The 18,124-nt window shown below is 32.6% G+C and overlaps 1 protein-coding gene across 1 annotated transcript in view; it reads right to left on the reverse strand.

Annotated features, from left to right (window-relative positions):
• The window catches only part of LOC114880650, a 63,836-nt gene that overhangs the window by 34,917 nt on the left and 10,795 nt on the right, over positions 1 to 18,124 (reverse strand). Inside the window, exons 3-9 of the mRNA XM_046286014.1 lie at positions 14,196 to 14,363; positions 13,799 to 13,930; positions 12,435 to 12,640; positions 10,633 to 10,673; positions 10,442 to 10,538; positions 4,261 to 4,485; positions 478 to 873 (exon numbers count right to left, since the gene is read on the reverse strand). Coding sequence (XP_046141970.1) covers positions 478 to 873; positions 4,261 to 4,485; positions 10,442 to 10,538; positions 10,633 to 10,673; positions 12,435 to 12,640; positions 13,799 to 13,930; positions 14,196 to 14,363 — 1,265 coding nt within the window. The remainder of the gene's footprint in view (positions 1 to 477; positions 874 to 4,260; positions 4,486 to 10,441; positions 10,539 to 10,632; positions 10,674 to 12,434; positions 12,641 to 13,798; positions 13,931 to 14,195; positions 14,364 to 18,124) is intronic.

Consider the following 18,124-nt stretch of genomic DNA (forward strand, 5'->3'; position numbering starts at 1 on the left):
GTTTAAGAAATTCCAATCTGGCGATTTTGATCTTCAAAATGAACCACGCGGGCGACCTGAAAGCAAGGATAATGATGAGCTGGAAAGCTGTAGTGGAAGCGGATACATCTCAAACTACGCTGGTATTAGCAACAAAGTTTGATGTTAGTATTCCAACAATATTAAACCACTTCAAACAAATCGGTAAGGTTAAGCGCGGAAGAAAATCGGATATTTCATACTTAATGACCTAACATCTTGAAAATGAAGCCGCAGCTTGTGTCGATATGGTGTCCCCTCGTTTGTTCATGACCACCGTTCGAACGTAATCAGCCAACACTCTTGCGGCTCATTTTGGCGGAGGAAAAAGTTTAGAATCACCTCGCAATCATCCCTCCAAAGGATTATCTTCTTTCTGGGACACCCTCCAAATAATATTTATAATAGATTTTGAATTTTGTAATTTATTTGTATTATTCCATAAAAAGGAACACTCACGAAAAGATAACCAGCTTCTTTAGACACTTTTTCGTTCTGCAAACTTTTCCCATTTTGATTTTGGGAATCATCATGATAACGAGAATCCTGGTCGTTGAACGTAGAACTTTCTACGACTTTCATGTTTCCCGCGGGAAACACAAAATAGGGTTGTTCATACATGTTTTTATTCTTTGGTAATAAAGAAGATAAATCTTGTTTCCCTGTATGCAGAGGGTACTTGTAAATGTGATCGAAAAAAGGGGAGCGATTGGATTGCTTCAGATTGTTCAGAAGAGCAGCCTCCAAAATTTTGTTTGAAACAAGAAGTTTTTCTATAATGTTTGTTAACTTTTTTTCGCCTAGAAAAGAATTTATCTCTTCTTTTTTTGTGTTTGAAACTTGTGAAGGAGTGTTCTGTAATAAATAATTTTGAACATTTTAATAATTTACTTTTGAATTATTTTTTATTAACTTATGAAATTGTTTACCTAACTTTTGTTTGATAAATTCTCAAATACTTTATTTTTGAAAGGATTTTAAATTAATACTGTTTTTGGAGATTACATCAATTTTCAATATTTCAAAACAAAATGTGGTGTGCATGTAGCTAATAAGATTATCTGTTGTATTTCGAATTATTCTTTTTTAGTGTTTTAATTTTCAAGGATTTTATTGATTAAGAAATGCAGTAAAGTTTTATTTAAAATGTTATTTTCTTTTCGAAAACGGTATACTTAATTTTATTCATATGTTAATGTTTAAAAATTAATATTGAAATACCGAAACAAATACCTAAATATTTAATAAAATTCCATCCATTTTTAAAGCAATGGGACCATTTCAATCATACAAATATTTCAACTATGTTCATATTACACGCGTATATGGAAATCAACCTATTGATTAAATTTACTTTCATACAGCTTTAACAATTTTTCAAAATAATCTGTAATGTACTCCATTTTTAATACAAAATAAACCAAACAAAATATAATAATTTCTATTCAATAAATTCTTCTCTCACAGTGGCAAAGATGAACTCCCTGAAGAATTTAAGATTTAATTTGCTTTTTGAAAAATGTGAGATGATTTAAATAATTGTTGCAACAAAAATATTATAATAATATAATTGTATGAATTGTATTCATACATCCGTTATACATTGTAAAAAGAAAGAAGAATGCCCCTTAAATGCTGACAGTAGTAGTATTGCTTCTATTATATTTACAGATCTATTTTTTTTAAATACTGGGAGAATTTGTTTGTGCATGTAATTAAAAGAATTCTCGTTTGAAAACTGACGACATTTTTAACCCTCGTGATAGATAGTGGTCCACTGACAACAACAATTTAAAATTTTATATTTTCTAAGCCCTGCACTATTTGTAAAGTGGAAATTTTGGGAATGGGTTTTTCTTAAGGCGTAAGCATCCACTAAAAAGGGATTTTTCGAAATTCGACTTTTAAGGGGATCTTAAAGGGGGTTGAAATATCATACTACTTCAGAAATGATTAGCATTTAGAACTATTTTTTAAATCTATTAGAAGCATGTAAAACGAAATTTCGATTTTAACTATTTGTAGGAGATGGAAACAGGGGGGGTAGATAGAGGAAAAGGTATGAACATGGGATAGGGTAGAAATATAAGATACCAAGGTTTTAACTCGTCAATTTTAACAATGATTATACATATATTAAGTATTACGACGAGTAAAATATTCTCTCATAAGAATTATTCTTGATAGATATCTGTATCTATATTTTGATTAACAAATGTTATAGCTTTTGGTCGTAATAGAAAGTTTCTACGCGTGCTTCTTAAAGTGACTTTGGTTTATTTTGTGAATTTTAAAAAAGTAAAACGGCTAAGTTATACTATAATAATCATTGTATTAGTATATCAAAGGATATTTGAAATATTTGTGTTTTGATTGCGATAAATAATAATAGACAGTGAAATGATAAATTGGTAGAAATATGAGATACTTAATTCGTATCGTTTTAATTCTATTACATTTTTAAATTTACTACTAAATAATGTAATAAACATATGAACATATAAAATCTGCATATTTTGTGATAAAAAATTTTCTGAAGATTGTAAAAGCGAATTGTGGATTTAATTCCTATCATACCACTTATTGAGAAAATGAAATAGATGCATCGCTTAATTATGGTTGTCTTATTATATTTGACGTTTAATTATGTTTAATTTATCATTATTGATGTTCTGTCTTATCGTTAGTGTTATGGCTTTATTTTTCACAAAAGGAATTTGCAAATTTGTGTCTCGTATTACTATCCGAATTTCTATTAGTCCGAATTTGCCATCAATTAGAATAAGTGAAAAAACAGAAGTTTTGTAAAATCTATAATATTTATATTTATATAGCTCATTCCGTATGAAATCCTTTTTTCTGTTTAATTTTCTACTTATGACTATTCTAAGATTTTCTACATCTAAATAAAAAATGAAATGGGTATCCCATGGTCGTGTCCTCTCCTCTAATCAAAAAGGTACACCCGCGATCAAATCAGGCTTCTCTATGCTAAATGGCGATATAGGGAAAGCAGGAATTTTTTCAAAATTTTAATTTTAACTATCAATATTAGAAGTGATTTAGAATCGAAATAATATAATTTTTAATTATTACATATTATAAAATTTAATATAGAAGTGAATATGAATAATAACATACATATCGATTCAAAGTTTCCCGCGTAAACGTTTATACGCACGTAATAGGAGGCTACAGACCTATGTAGTACTATGCAGAGATCGTAAGTTGCCGTCGAATCAAATTCGTTGTCCTGCCTCCAGTCATACGTATTATTATTTTTATTGGCCGAGACCCTCACATTCCCAAATCTATCGCGTAACGAACATCACTAAGGACAAACATTGAAACAGAATGAGATGAAGCGATAGCGAGCGATGATTCGACCGTATTGATGTAGACGTAGATTCGAGGTTTACATTATTCAGAAAACAGGAGAGTTTTTACACTTTCCGTAATATAATTTCCATAAATTTTGCATAATAACAACTGTTGTCAAGAACAAGTTTTATAAAAAATCCATTAATGTCCAGAAAAAATCTCATGTTTATGTAGTTCAATATATCCCCCGCGAATATGGAAATTGTACGTCTATGCAGTGTAATCGCTGACACCTCAAGATGAGGGATCCTGAAAGCAATTAGGTGGAGCCAGCGGCTCAGTCCCCTTGCCCCTGTTCAGTTTGTTGGTGCTCGTCGACTTACGATCTCTACATACTACTTATATCGGGCCCTATTCCCGATACTTGTGTACTGTACTTCGTTACTTTTCCCAGAACCATTGACGGGGAGGGATAGGTGCCGGGAACCCGAGGCATCACCATTTTCGCTGGAAAAGCCTGATTTGATGGCGAATATACCCCTATATCAAAAGTCGCATGAATCAGGAATGCAACATTCGGACAATGGGCCTTTCAGAGGAAACGAAGATTATTTAAGAAAAGGAAAAAGTAAATACATTAATAAAAAGACCGCGCGATGCATAAATATTATAATAAATTAGTCTATTAGCCAGTAATTAGAAAATTCAAAATTTTCAAAATATTACGTTTAAAATAAATGGAAACCGTTCGTAAAGAAAGCAAGTAAATGTCTTATTGTTAGTTTCTCAGTATCAAAAATAAAAAAGGAAAAAAGACATCGAATTAATTTGCACACTAATAAGTGCGTTAGATATGATGAAGAAACAGTAGCAATTTTTGTTACTCTCTCAGACTTTCAATTAAAATTGCATGCTTTTTACCACCGTATCAGGATATTGATTTCCCATCAGGACAGATGGTCGCTGGTCCTGTGGTCGCTGCCCTCTTGGAAATATAGGTTTCTCGCCGTCGAGTTTGTCGACATGCGATGCTCGTAGCCATTTTCGAAATTCTTCTCCTCTCGAGGACAAAATTTCCTCGAGCCAACGGCGGTACGTTCCAGGACCCAATATATCCTTGACAGATTGAAGCCAATCTTGAAATTGCTGAAAATAACAGGTCATATGGAGTTTTTATTGGAAATTCAGCTATTTGCCTTTCAGCGAAAAAATTTAATATCCTTGACGAAGGAAGCAAATCATGGTCACATGAAAAATTTGTCACTGTCCCGTTTTTGTTGCTTTATCTTCAGAAAGTGAATTCTGGATCATTTAGGGCACAACTACAAACTGTTTATTATAATAATATAATAATAACATAATATTTATTCAAATATAAGGGAAGAAGACCTTTTGATAAAAATTTCTTTGTATAAAGAAAGAATAATTGCATATTCAATTTTATAATAATTACATTTTTTCATTTAATTGTTATATTAGTATAATTTAACCCTTCGTTACACTATATTGTAAATCTGTTATATAACATTCTTGTATCACATGTCTTTTGTGATTATACATTTTATTTTACATTATGTAGAGAATTTGCAATATTATAAAATCTGTATTTAAATAAATTTTGAAAATAGAAAAACATTGTTCACTGTTTAAAGCTGTTTCTTTTCAGAATTATAAAAAAAATTGTGTAATGAAAGGTTTAAAAGCTAAACACGTTCAGTAAAATAAGACCTCATTTGTGGACATGTACCTACACTTGCAATCAAATCAGGCTTCCCTAGGGAAAATAGCGATATAGGGGAAGTAGGAATCCTCAAAACCTTCATTTTGACGACGGTAATATTAAAAGTGATTTAAAAATAAAATAACATAATTTTAATGATAAAATATTATAAAATTTAGTGTCCAACTGAAAAGTGGGAATAAAATCGTACATATTAATTCAAATTTTCCCGCGCAAACGTTTATACGTCAGTGGTGAGAGACCACAGATATACAGAGAATGTCTTAGAAAGGGTGATAATTTTTTGGATGGGTGGTTGCTGAGATGATCTTGAATAACTTTTTCCTCCGCTAAAATGTTAGTTAAAGCTTAATTTTTGAGTTATTAACGAAAAACACTGTTCAATAGAAACGCGGGCTGAACCGCGAGAATATTGACTATTGATTATATTCGAACGGTGGTCGCGATACCATATCGGCACAATCTGCGGTTTCGTTTTCGAGATATAAGTAATTAAAAATTAGAATATCTACTTTCGAAGAGTGTTTTCGCTTTCCACCAGTTGACAACTGGGCAGATTCAGGCTTAGTGTCCGACAAAGAGCGTGTCTCTTGGGCTCCAGAGACAAAGAGACACGCAAAAAAGCCAAGGATACGCATTTACCTAGTCCTAAGGTTAACGATCCATTTACAGTTTTGAAAGAGTAATAATATGTAAATACGTCCTTGTCTTTTCACCGGTCTCTTTGTCCAGATATCGATCAAGAACACTAGGAAATGGGGTACCTGCTCAGCTGTCGGCTGTTCGAACGCGAAACATGCACTTTGGAAGTTGATATTCCAAATTTCAATTGTTCATGTCCCTAAAACAAACCCGCAGATTGTGCCGATGCGATATAGTGCCGCCGCACTTGTTCCATGATCACGGTATAAACGCAATCAGTAGACAACACTGGCGGTTCAGCTCCCGCTTATCAACGCTCTAATTGGGCAGTGTTTTTCGTCAATAACTCAGAAATGAATTCTTAACCAACATTTTGGCAAAGGAAAACGTTGTTTAGAATTACCTCAGCAACCAACCATCTATGGGATTATTGCTGTTTTTGGGACACCCTATATACAGTCACTCTCACAAGGAACCATACCGAACTGTCCGTCTCCGATTTCAATGAAACTCAGTAGATATATTAAGCAGGTGAAAATAAGAGACACGTATTTTGTTATACCGGCCCAATCGCAAGTTAAGGGGGTAAAATCACCCCTTGAAATTTCAGCAAAAATATGGTATCTTGAAAACTACCACAGATATAAGAAAACTTCTTAAGGAAAAGATTCATGGTTTCTTGAGGTAAAACAAAAGGTGGTTACAGATTTTGTAAAAAGTGCTTTGTATATAACAAAAAAATTTATTGTTACATTATTTTAAGAGATACAAAAATTTACATTATGACAAAAAAGAATCGACATTTTTTTCTGAATTCATTGATATATGATAGATTTGCCTCTTAGGGTTTTGTAAATTTTCATACAATACACAGAACGCTCGAATCCGCCGGGATACCAAAGGCTGGCATTGAGACATGCAAACATTACGATAACAAAATTATTATCATGTACTTAACATATGTATCTTTATACGCACATATCTGTGCGGTAAAGAACTACCCATTATATACGCAAATAACAAATAATTGTTGAAATCACTTGTGTTGAAGATTAATTAATTTTAATTAATGTAATTTAAGCTGCGTTCTGTAAATATCTAAATATTGTACGGGCATAAAATATCAATTCGTGATATCAATTGTAATACGATTGAATTTCAAAATAACATTTTAAGAGTGGCTATATGTATAGAAAACAGGCCTCCTCATTTTGACAATCCAGTAGATTTTTATTTCGGTGCAAATTCAGCACCGACATGTGACATTTGTGGAAATGCTGCTATTATTACTTGTGCGTGGTGTAAAAAAACATTTTGCTTTCAACATTTTTTACGGAATACCATTTCTGTGAAACCTATGTTCCGTAAATTCACAGTCTTCATACTATTAATATTGTATTTTTTATATCATAATTGGGATAAATAATTCACTAACAAATAGTACACACGCAAAGTATATTTAATCTTCATTCGAAATGAAACGATATCAATTGTTAAATTTGACGAAATCATCCTTGTCTGATAGCGATCATATACACACATAAAAGTAAAGGAACTGGTAGCCTTCTCGAATTTAATGTCTACGAGTTCTTTAATTTTTACATCAATTTTGTTATTAACGTATATTAATTTCCAAGCAACAAATTACTTCCTAATAATAACATCTTGCAATGCATACTAATGTACTTAAGATTACTGTTGTAAATTTTAATTGATCTTGCTATGATTAATAAATGCGTATCTCACAGAAATAGCCGCCCGTATGCCTATACATGTATAGCTCGTGTGGCTGTATCTCGGCGGATTCGAACGTTCTGCGTATTATATGAAAATTTACAAAACTTTAGGAGGCAAATCTATCATATTATATATCAATGAATTCAGAAAAAAATGTAGATTCTTTTTTGTTATAATGTAAATTTTTGTATCTCTTAAAATAATGTAACAATAAATTTTTTCGTTATAAACAAAGCACTTTTTACAAAATCATTTGTAAAAAAATCAATTTACAAAGTGATGTTACCCCCTTAACTTGCGATTGGGCCGCTATAAAAAAATACGTGTCTCTTATTTTCACCTGCTTAATATATCCACTGAGTTTCATTGAAAACGGAGACGGACAGTTCGTTATGGTTCTTTTGAAAATCATCTACCCGCAACGGGGCATATATTAGTCTAAATAAAACAATAAATACAAATAAAATACAATGATTGCACACATTAAATTATTCTACATAAATAACCACATAATATAATCTAAAAGCGAAACATTTTGTTGAATAATTCACAGTGACATTCGTTCACCTACATCAACGTTTGATAAATTGCAATAGTTATTTGATTTTGTAATTTTTAATAAGCGATTCTTATAGATTTTTGTGCGCTGAATCCGAAACTCTAAACCATTTTTATTTAATTTATATAATTTTCGAGATAATCATTCTTAAACACAAATTGCAAATATTCAACTTTGGAAATGATTTATGCTTTTACAATAGCAGATATTCAGGTTCTTTTTTCACGCAATAATTCTGTGGAGTCTACCGAACAAAATGATATAAATTATTACTACATTATTGTTAGTATAAGACAATCAAAATTCAAATAATAGCGCCAATATATGTAGTGAAGATAGTCTCGCGCGTACGTACTTCCGGTGATTAGATGTAGAACAAAGAGAGTATGAAGAGTTATTAGAAAAAGCGTTAAGTACAGAGAGAGTTTATCATTTAATATTTAGTTTGATTATATCATTATAAAAGGTTCAATTTATGTTACATTTTGTTATAGTAAAAGCTCTAAGAATAAAACATTATAAAAAAGGTCATAAATAGTGAGTGTAAATTAAGCTTCTCCGCAACCCACTGTGCAACAATTATAAACATGTAAATATGTTTAAATAACAATGGAACTGGAAGAGACGGCTAAATCGCACGAACGTCTGCTGATTTTTTTTTATTATATTTCAAAAACTAACTATCTAGGAGAAAATCTAATCATATCACTCGATAGAGAAACATTTTTGTTAAATATAACATTAAAGCAAGGTGTAAAAATTAGGTTTCTACTTTAAGATTTAAGTCTAATGATTTGGCATGGAAGGAAGGAACATAATCGTAAAACGTACGCGACAAACTGGTCGACCGTCAGCATTGAGAACTACTGCTGTCACCGCTAGAACACCATAGCTAATAGATATCTAATAGATGGCGTTATAGCGGTGTAGTTATACAGTTATAGTAGTTACTTATGTAGAATTCTATCGAAATAATATTAATAAAATGCGTTACTACTTCTTACGACTGTATTCAATTTATTCTACGAATACCAATATTTGTTGAAAGGGTAAGAGGAACTTCAGAAAATACGCGGACCTCTTTTATTTGTGTAATGTATACAGCTACGGCATCCCGTGATGCCTGTAGCTCTAGTGTCACACACGCATGCGCACGCACCCCCCTAGTGAGAAAAAAGTGCTGATAGAGCACCACTGAAGGGTTCCCCTTCGCTATATTCTGATTTTCCCCGGGGATGCCTATGGAGATATGTACATACACTGAGTCCCATCGAAGTTGTCGCAGTGAAGTTGGCTACAAATTCACTAACGCATTCATGCCGCGTCGGTGAGTGAATGCGTGGCCAACTTCACTGCGACAACTTCGATGGGACTCAGTGTACACTGAGTTGCATTGAACTTGTCGCAGTGAAGTTGGCTCCAGATTTACTGACACATTCACGCCGCGTCGGTGAGACGATGGGCGAGATCGACTCACCGACGCGGCGTGAATGTGTTAGTGAATTTGTAGGCAACTTCACTGCGACAAGTTCAATGCAACTCAGTGTACATGGGACAAGGTGATCCGTTCGCAGCCGGACACTAAGGAACTGGCGACCCTTGACCACACCATGAAGACACACAGAGTCGTCTCGGCCCGGGTAGGTTCCTGCTGGCACGTGACAATGCGAACTTCTTTCATTGACGCCAGCGTTCCTTGATGTCCGGCTGTAAGAGGATCACCCTGTATATTTGGTTACCAGTGTAGCACAAAAGTTTCACAAAAAATTGGACTAGTCCTAGGTTTTTGATACAATAGATAGAATATTGTTTTCTATAAATTACTGTAATTTACAATGTATCATAATTGATATGAGAGATAGTTTTATTATAATATATACAATTTGAAAATTTTTAACTTTGAAAGGGCATATATTTTTTTTTTATACAGATAAAATTGGTTTATTATGATAAAACCCGTAAATTGAATAAATATTATTAACAGAATATCAGTATGTAGAATATACAATAATACATTGTTAATGAAATGTAAATGTGTTAGTTAACTGCATTAATATCATTAATGTTATTAGGTATTATCATGATGATCATTTAATACTACATATTTAATGTTACTAAATATTTGTTATATTATTAATTGTTTACTTGGTTCGAGTTGAATGTATTGTTATTACTACACGACGGGTGTATATACAAATATGTATATGTTTTTATAAAATATTTTCTTTCTTCAACTGATTCAAAGTATTATTCTAAATTTGTATATTGTATATATTTTAGAGGTTTTAAGCAATTTATTTCATTTTTTGTACATACCATATAATTTACACGTTATTTCTGCAAACTCCAGTATGCTATCAATGCATAAACATCTGCAGTGTAGTAATTATTATGAAGTAGTTTTTCAATATTGGTTTTTATACCTTGAAATCTTTGTGTCCTTCAGCGTTTTTGACCCAAAGTTCGATGGCATCTAATTCGGTTCTTGATTTTAAATGGCTTAACCATGGATGTGGAATTCTATGTGGAGCTCAGCATTCAAGCGAAAAATAGTAGTTTATTAATACGATATCTCTTTTGTAATCTTTGAAATTAAAAAAAATTTTTTACTCACTTGATCTTTTCGTTATTTTCTTGACTATTATTCCAAGATACCTGAAAAAATATTCATTGCTTATTTTTTATACAATGAAAACATACAGGGTGCGACCAAATAGCATGTAAAGCAGATGGGATGCGATTCATCGTGAAAAAATAAGTAAGAAACAAAATAAAATTTTTTGTTCGAAATGTAATTTTCAAGATAATCGAGTTGGAATATTCATTATGGACGCATACAATTAGGGCTAAGAATAAGGAGATGAAAATGTATTATCTTCGTAGACTATAATAGTAAAAGAGTTGCACTAATATGTTTGAAAATGCGTCTGAAGATCACATTGCTCAGATGGCAATATAACGAGAGTCTAATGTACAATGCCGATCTTGCTTGTAAACGATGCTTACGCAATATGTACGCTGAGTCCCATCGAAGTTGTCGCAGTGAAGTTGGCCACGCATTCACTCACCGAAGCGGCGTGAAGCGTTAATGAATTTGTAGCCAACTTCACTGCGACAACTTCGATGGGACTCAGTGTACATGAATATTCACCTTGGATATTCAATTGAACCTATGATCCCTGGAGTATTAATACTTTGCATGGAAAGTCGTATCTTATTGTTAGCCGTAATGGAAATTGAAACTCCATTAAAACTAAGCTTCGGACGAACTAATCTTATTCTATATTTTTTTCTTATTTTTTTTCCGATGAATCATTTCCTATGTGCTTAACGTGTTATTCAACCTCATTCTACATATGTAACTTTAAATTAATTTTTTGATCAATTTTTAATTTCTATGCTCATTTCTCAGTATCTGAAATCAAAGTTTTCTATTAATTCGTTATATTTTGCAATACCGCAGTGTTCTTTCATGTCAATCAGTCCAAGACATCTATTCAAAATTGTATGTGATTCATTATTCGTTTAAATTCAGTAATTTATGTTAATATTGAAAAATATATTTTTTTCATCACGATGCTTCATTCAATTCAAAGTTAAACTATTGTATCATTATAATGTATTATAATGAATATCGAAATTTCGATTATAACGAAAGGGTAACGGATCATGCTCGAATTAAAAAGAGTAAGATACAATTAGACAAAGGAAGAAATGCACGTGCTCCTTTTGCACCACCGATTAGCGAATGCCGGCTCCTCACGCAACAACTTCGCAGATGAGCAGTAACGCAGTGTACACAATTTCGGACTAGGCCCACTCTGGTCTTCTCCCAAAGCTTTAAGTTGCGACACTCTTCGACGTGCAATCGTGAAGTGTGTGTCGGGTAGGTCCGTGGACTGTTTGAGACGAGTTTTGTTGTAGTTTGTTAAAATGATAAATTAGGACATGAGACTCTATCTTCATGTACAAAAATCCTTAATTCAATTCATTGTTACTTTTTTACTTCATTACTGTTTCATTTTATTTCAATTTTGTTTTCTTCTATTAAAATTAGTGTTTATATACATAAATAATAACGTAGCTTTAGTTTAACAGATTTTACCATAGTTCGGGTTTTTCAAAGTTTTAAACAGTGTAGTGTTCTTCCTTTTCTTCAGATACCTGGCATTTTGACGGTTAAGCTATACAATAGAGCTTCAATGCCATTTCAAAATATTTTGGTGAGTTATTTTTCTTTACTCTTCCAGTTATATTCAATCTTTTGGTAAGTAATTTTCAGTAATTAGTAATTGACTGTAGATTTTCCCTAATTGGAAACTTCTATATAAATATATATTAAACTTACATCCGCTAACGTCCTGAGTTCACGCGCACGCACCACCCGATTTTTATTTCACTTAAATAATAATATACCTTGGATTCTATTTTAGAAGATACGTGATCCTTTTCGTTGTTCAAAGATCTTCTCGAAAAGGATGAAGAATAATTTGATGGCTCTTCATGACAGGTTCTTTGAATAGTACAGTCGCTTAATTTGCAGTTTCCTGTAATTTTTGCCGAACACTTCTGCATTCTTGGACATATCCAGCCGCGACAGTGCGCATTCGTTATTTCGTTCTCTGAAAATTTGCAAAATGAGCTCATTATTCTATAAAAAATCCATTTATTAGATTGCCATACAGTAGATTCTCTTTATATTACTGTATATTGTACGGTAGATTTCGAAGATAGCATTTATTTCGTATCAATTAGAAGTACAATATCTGATGAAACTGATTACAAAAATATCATGCAAAAGTTTTTAATATTAGGGAATTAATCAATTTACAGAATATTTAATTTTCAATCGGCTTTTGTTACGTACAGTTTTATTAAATGGAATAAGTAATTTTAGTATGAAACAATTACAAAGTTCGATTAAAAACTCAGTAAACATATCAAGAGCGAAATGCAGAGGTTATCAGTTGTAGAGAGCATAAAAATATCACAACTTTGAAATTTTATTAAAAAATAAATTTAAATTTCACTCTACATTGTTTCGTAATAGTTCATTATACAACTTTTTATTTGATACTTTCAATTCAGTAACAAATTTTTATTACCAGGTAGATTATTGTTATAGATAAAATGTTCGATTTGTTGATAAAGTTTTCAACAGCTATAACTTCATTAAAATCAAAATATGTTTCAAGAAATTTGTATTTTTTTATAACGAAAAACTACTTAAAATTATACATATATACAAGTTTATCTTTGGTAATAGATACGCAAGTGTGTGTGTGATTATTTTCAACAAATCTTCAGGTTCAAATCAATATAGGATAAGTGTAATTTCATGGTATTTTTATGTTATCAAATCGTACTAGACTTTTTATAAATTCAGGGTAAGCCAATTAAAACTACTACCTGAAATAACTCGTTGCTTGTTGACTTTATAAAAACTTGTTTGAAGTGAAGTCAAAAAATCAAAATGTATTCATCTGATCAGGCTTCTTAAATACATATAATGCAATAAATTTTGCTCCAAGCGTTTTCTGACCCCTGGACGGCGGACCATGGATAGAACCATGGATAAATTATTTTATACAGTACAGCAGTTCTTACTAATTCATCTTGTATATTAAGATTGGTGAATAATAATTTTAATGTTATAAATCTTAAATAGCTTTTTCCATTGACTTTCGAATGAAATTTTCTAAACCACTTGATGAATATTCAAACGCAGGCTGTACATACATAGCAATTTTCAAAAAAGTTTGTAATTGCTGAAATTTTACCTGTTGTTGTCACGCAATCTGGGGTATGTTTACACGGTGGTTTCAAACAGGTATTTTCTGGTCTTCTTAAGAAGCAGTCAAATTCAGAGGGACAGCCCAAAATTCGACATTTACCGAACCAAAGGTGCACTTCTGCAAAAATAATTTTCAATTTTTATTTGGTACAAACACAAGAATACTAATTTGAATCCAATTGAAATATTAATTGTTATTTAATCCTTTAACTGTTTCTATACTATAGAAATATAATGGACATTGGATTAATTGTAATAAATTTAAATTTGAAAAATGAGAAAGTATAGATGTTACCTGCAACTAAAGGATATGTACAGAGGTTTAATTAGATGATAGAAGAAAATTGTTGTATTAATAAAAAATACCAAGATAAGAAAAGAACCTTTATTCTTCGCACAGCTTCTCAGTAATTTACATGGAGGATTAACACAGAATGATTCTCGAAGAATGCAATGACTTCCTTGAGAGCATTTGAAACCAGCACAGGAAGCAGGACCTTCGTGATATTCCTTCTGGGATACGCATCTTGCAATTTGTTGGCCGCACCTTGCTAAATGAAAAATTAATTGATTATAAATAATTTGAAATAATTTACGAGCCACAAAATTTTAATAGTATTCATTATAATAGTTATTCATAACAGCTCAGGTAATTAACGCGGTAATGCAACTTTTACAAGTAATCGCGAGAAATGTATACACGATTAAACACCTGTACAATAATCATGATAAAAATTCAAATAAATACACCTGACATCTATAAAAAAGTAATAAAAGTTCTATAAGAAAAAGACGCCAACTATTACACGTACCAGTTTAAAAAAGACAAAAGCTATAAAGTAGTAGTGAAAGGTTTACATCCAAAGACAAATACAGACGATATAGCACACGAACTTGAAAAATTAAGAACAATAAACAACATAGTACAGCACACCATAAAAATACCACTTCCGTTATTTTTTATTAAACTGGAGCCCAATGATAACAACAAGGATATATTCCTAATCAATAGACTACTAAACACCATAATTTACTTCGAGCTACCAAGAGCAAAGCATGAAATTCCGCAAAGCATTAGATACCAGTCTGCGTTAAATGTGCAAAGGATCACCTCACTTCAAACTGCCCGTCCAAAGGAAGAGAATAGAGAACCTAAAGTGCATTAACTGACAGGGCAATCATCCATGTCGAATCGCGCAAATTCTACCGAACAAATTGCCCTTTACAACATACCATCGACAAAACATCAAATTACTTTAATATTCAAAGACCTTGTCGATAAACTTGTCATAAAACACTCGACCAAATTAACCTTACAATCTCGGGACCGACGCACAGTGGGACAAAACGGCTTTCGGCGATCAAAATTCTGTAACTTCGGTTCTATTGGAAATATTTTAATGAAATTTTGGGAAGTTTTTGCCTACATTATTATACTTAAGTTGTATCAATATAAATCATATTGAAGTACAGGGTGTCAAAATATTCACGTATAAAGTGTAGCGCGTTCAATACCCTTCACTTGTTAGACATATATTATGTTGTTTAACAAAAATTTGATTCAAAACTGTTAATAACTGTAAGAAAAACGGATTTAATAATTTAAAAATGACAAGACATATGTTATTATATTATGTTTATTCATTATGAGAAATGAAATTAATGTTGTATACCGAATCATTCTTTATCGTACTTAAATAGCCCGGCTTTCTCATCATATTATCATATACCGAATTATTCACTATTGTACTTAGATAGTTCGGCTTTCTCATCGTATTATAAGTCAACCTTTAACAACAAACATCCCAAGTCTTTCTTTCTACTCCTAATGATTCAACCGAACCAGTTATCTTCAAACCTTGACCTCATGACCGATCACTGGACTCTCAATAACTCCAACCTTCCTATTTTTCCTATTTCTCTTATTTTCCCGATTATATAAAATACCCAGCACTTTTCCCTCCGGGTCAGATTTTTCCGAACCGTCTTAGAAACTAGAGTCTACTTCTGTCACGACGAATATTCGCTTGTATTTCATTTTGTGATTAAAATAAATATCGCAAGCAGAATACAACATTAATTCATTAGTATCCACGAAATACGTAGTTTACTGAAGAGAAGTGTCAGTATTTTATAAACTGTATTTGACAATGCTAGACGGAAAAGTGGCAAGATATGCAAAAAAGTAATCCACGTATCAGTTTATATACAGCCGCAGTTATATACATAATATATATAATAAACTCATCATCTCGTGGGGGTACATTTTCGCTGCATCTTTTTTCCCTCTAACTCTTCGAAACGATGAAATGTAGTGGTCCGAAGATACTAGCAACATTGTAATCAAATTCTGGTTCTCCTCTTTTTGGGAAATTTTTCGAATGTTGTGATTGGCACAACTGGTACTTAATAGAATGGCTGACAGATGCTGGAAGATTATCGCGATCGTTAAATTACAATAACTGTGGAAGGGATCGGCAAGTTAATATCGACATACTGACTATTTAACTGTGGGATATAGTTTTGAAAATCTCTCACGGGACGTGTGATTAAAATCAAGCAATCAGGAGTATACACGTCGAACGCAGGACAAATGCTCCTATTGGAAAACTCAGTTTTGTACCGATTTTTAACGATTTATTTCTGAAGCTTGGAATAACGTCTGAACTATACGAATGACACACAAGAAGTGAAGTCAAGAGAAGGCAACGCAGTGGAAAATGTTTACAAAAAGAGAAACTTCATTTAAAAAGGACATATGCACCGTGTTTATAACCCCGGCCCCATAGCATTGTAGCGACTTCGTCGCTACCATGCCCTTGCAGAAATGTATTGCCTTTTTGAAGGAGAGACTTGGACGAGTCTGGTTAAGGTCGGGTCAAACATTTGGTGACCACTTGCAGAGGCCTGGGTTTTTCCTGGCGAACAATGAGCGCGGACATTGGCCACATCGGTGGAAAGTTTTCCCGCGTAGTTTTACGCGCCGTTTTCGGTATGTGGCGTGCTAGTTGTCCTTGTCGTTTTGACTGGATATACATATGACCCCGGTTTGTGCGAGGACTTCACTTGGGCCTCGATTGTACAGGACGAAAGTCACGGTCGTCTCCGGATATATTCTTGTACTTGAAATCTTGTGATTTAGAAATAAATTCTTTCGCTGATAATTTTGAGAGTGTGGATGTCTTTCCTTATTTATTTATCATCCCACAGCATAAACAGTTAGGTTTCTCGACCCGATGCCATCCGATCGGTTTTTCTTTTACTAATATACTTCTCAATGCACGATTCATTTTTGCTAGAATATTATTTAAATGAAACAATCTAACAGTTCTTATCATAATTTTTACGAAAAAAGTATAAAAAAACAAGGAAGAATTACGTTTTTATTGAATATTGAACAGTTTTATTGAACCGAAATAAAGTTTTGGATGATGAATATACACGTCGAATGCAGTTAATTGGTTAACAATCGTATCTCGTACTGCTTTTCCACAATCGTGCACAGCGGCCAATATGGGTGTAATTTAATTCAAACGCCATTTTCTTGAAAAGTTGCGCGAAGTTGCACCCAATGTTTTCTGATTCTGATAGAGGAAGGTTCACCCTTTCCTACAGTAATAATTAAACCCGTCTCAAGTTGTTGCGACTTTTTAAAATCCTGCACAAAGTCAACATTTTAGTTAAATGTACTTCGTTTCAATCAGATCCTATTATTTACAAAATTGTTAACATTTTAACTTACTTTATGCACTGAATAGAATCTATACTAATCTAGTAAACTTTATAATTCATTTGAATTTCATCTTTCCGAGTAAAGTTCTGTAAAATCGTACATTAAAATTACGGGTAATATCATTAGCGTTTTGCTTTGACGAATTTCTACTGACTTTGAATACGGACCACAGCAAAACGGAAGGAAATATGAAAAAACGGATTGCACTACGTTAAACATCAGTTTGTCCTCTATCCATGTACATGAACAGTTTTTCAATTTTGGAATTCACGAAAATCGACTTTTGATCGCCAAAAGCCGTTTCGTCCTACTGAGCAACGATCTCTCGCACTCCCTGGTATGTACATATTAGGAAAAACACAGGTACAGTCACTCTCAGTGAAAATCGTCCACCCGCAACGGGGTGTATATTAGTCTAAATAAAACAATAAATACAAATAAAATACAATGATTGCGCACATTAAATTATTCTACATAAATAACTACTATAACTATATAACTACACCGCTATAACGCCATCTATTAGATATCTATTAGCTGTGGCGTTATAGCGGTGACAGTAATGCTGACGGTCGACCT

The sequence above is a fragment of the Osmia bicornis genome, chromosome 6 (genome assembly GCF_907164935.1).
Source record: "Osmia bicornis bicornis chromosome 6, iOsmBic2.1, whole genome shotgun sequence".
In the NCBI taxonomy this organism is placed as follows: Eukaryota; Metazoa; Arthropoda; class Insecta; order Hymenoptera; family Megachilidae; genus Osmia; species Osmia bicornis.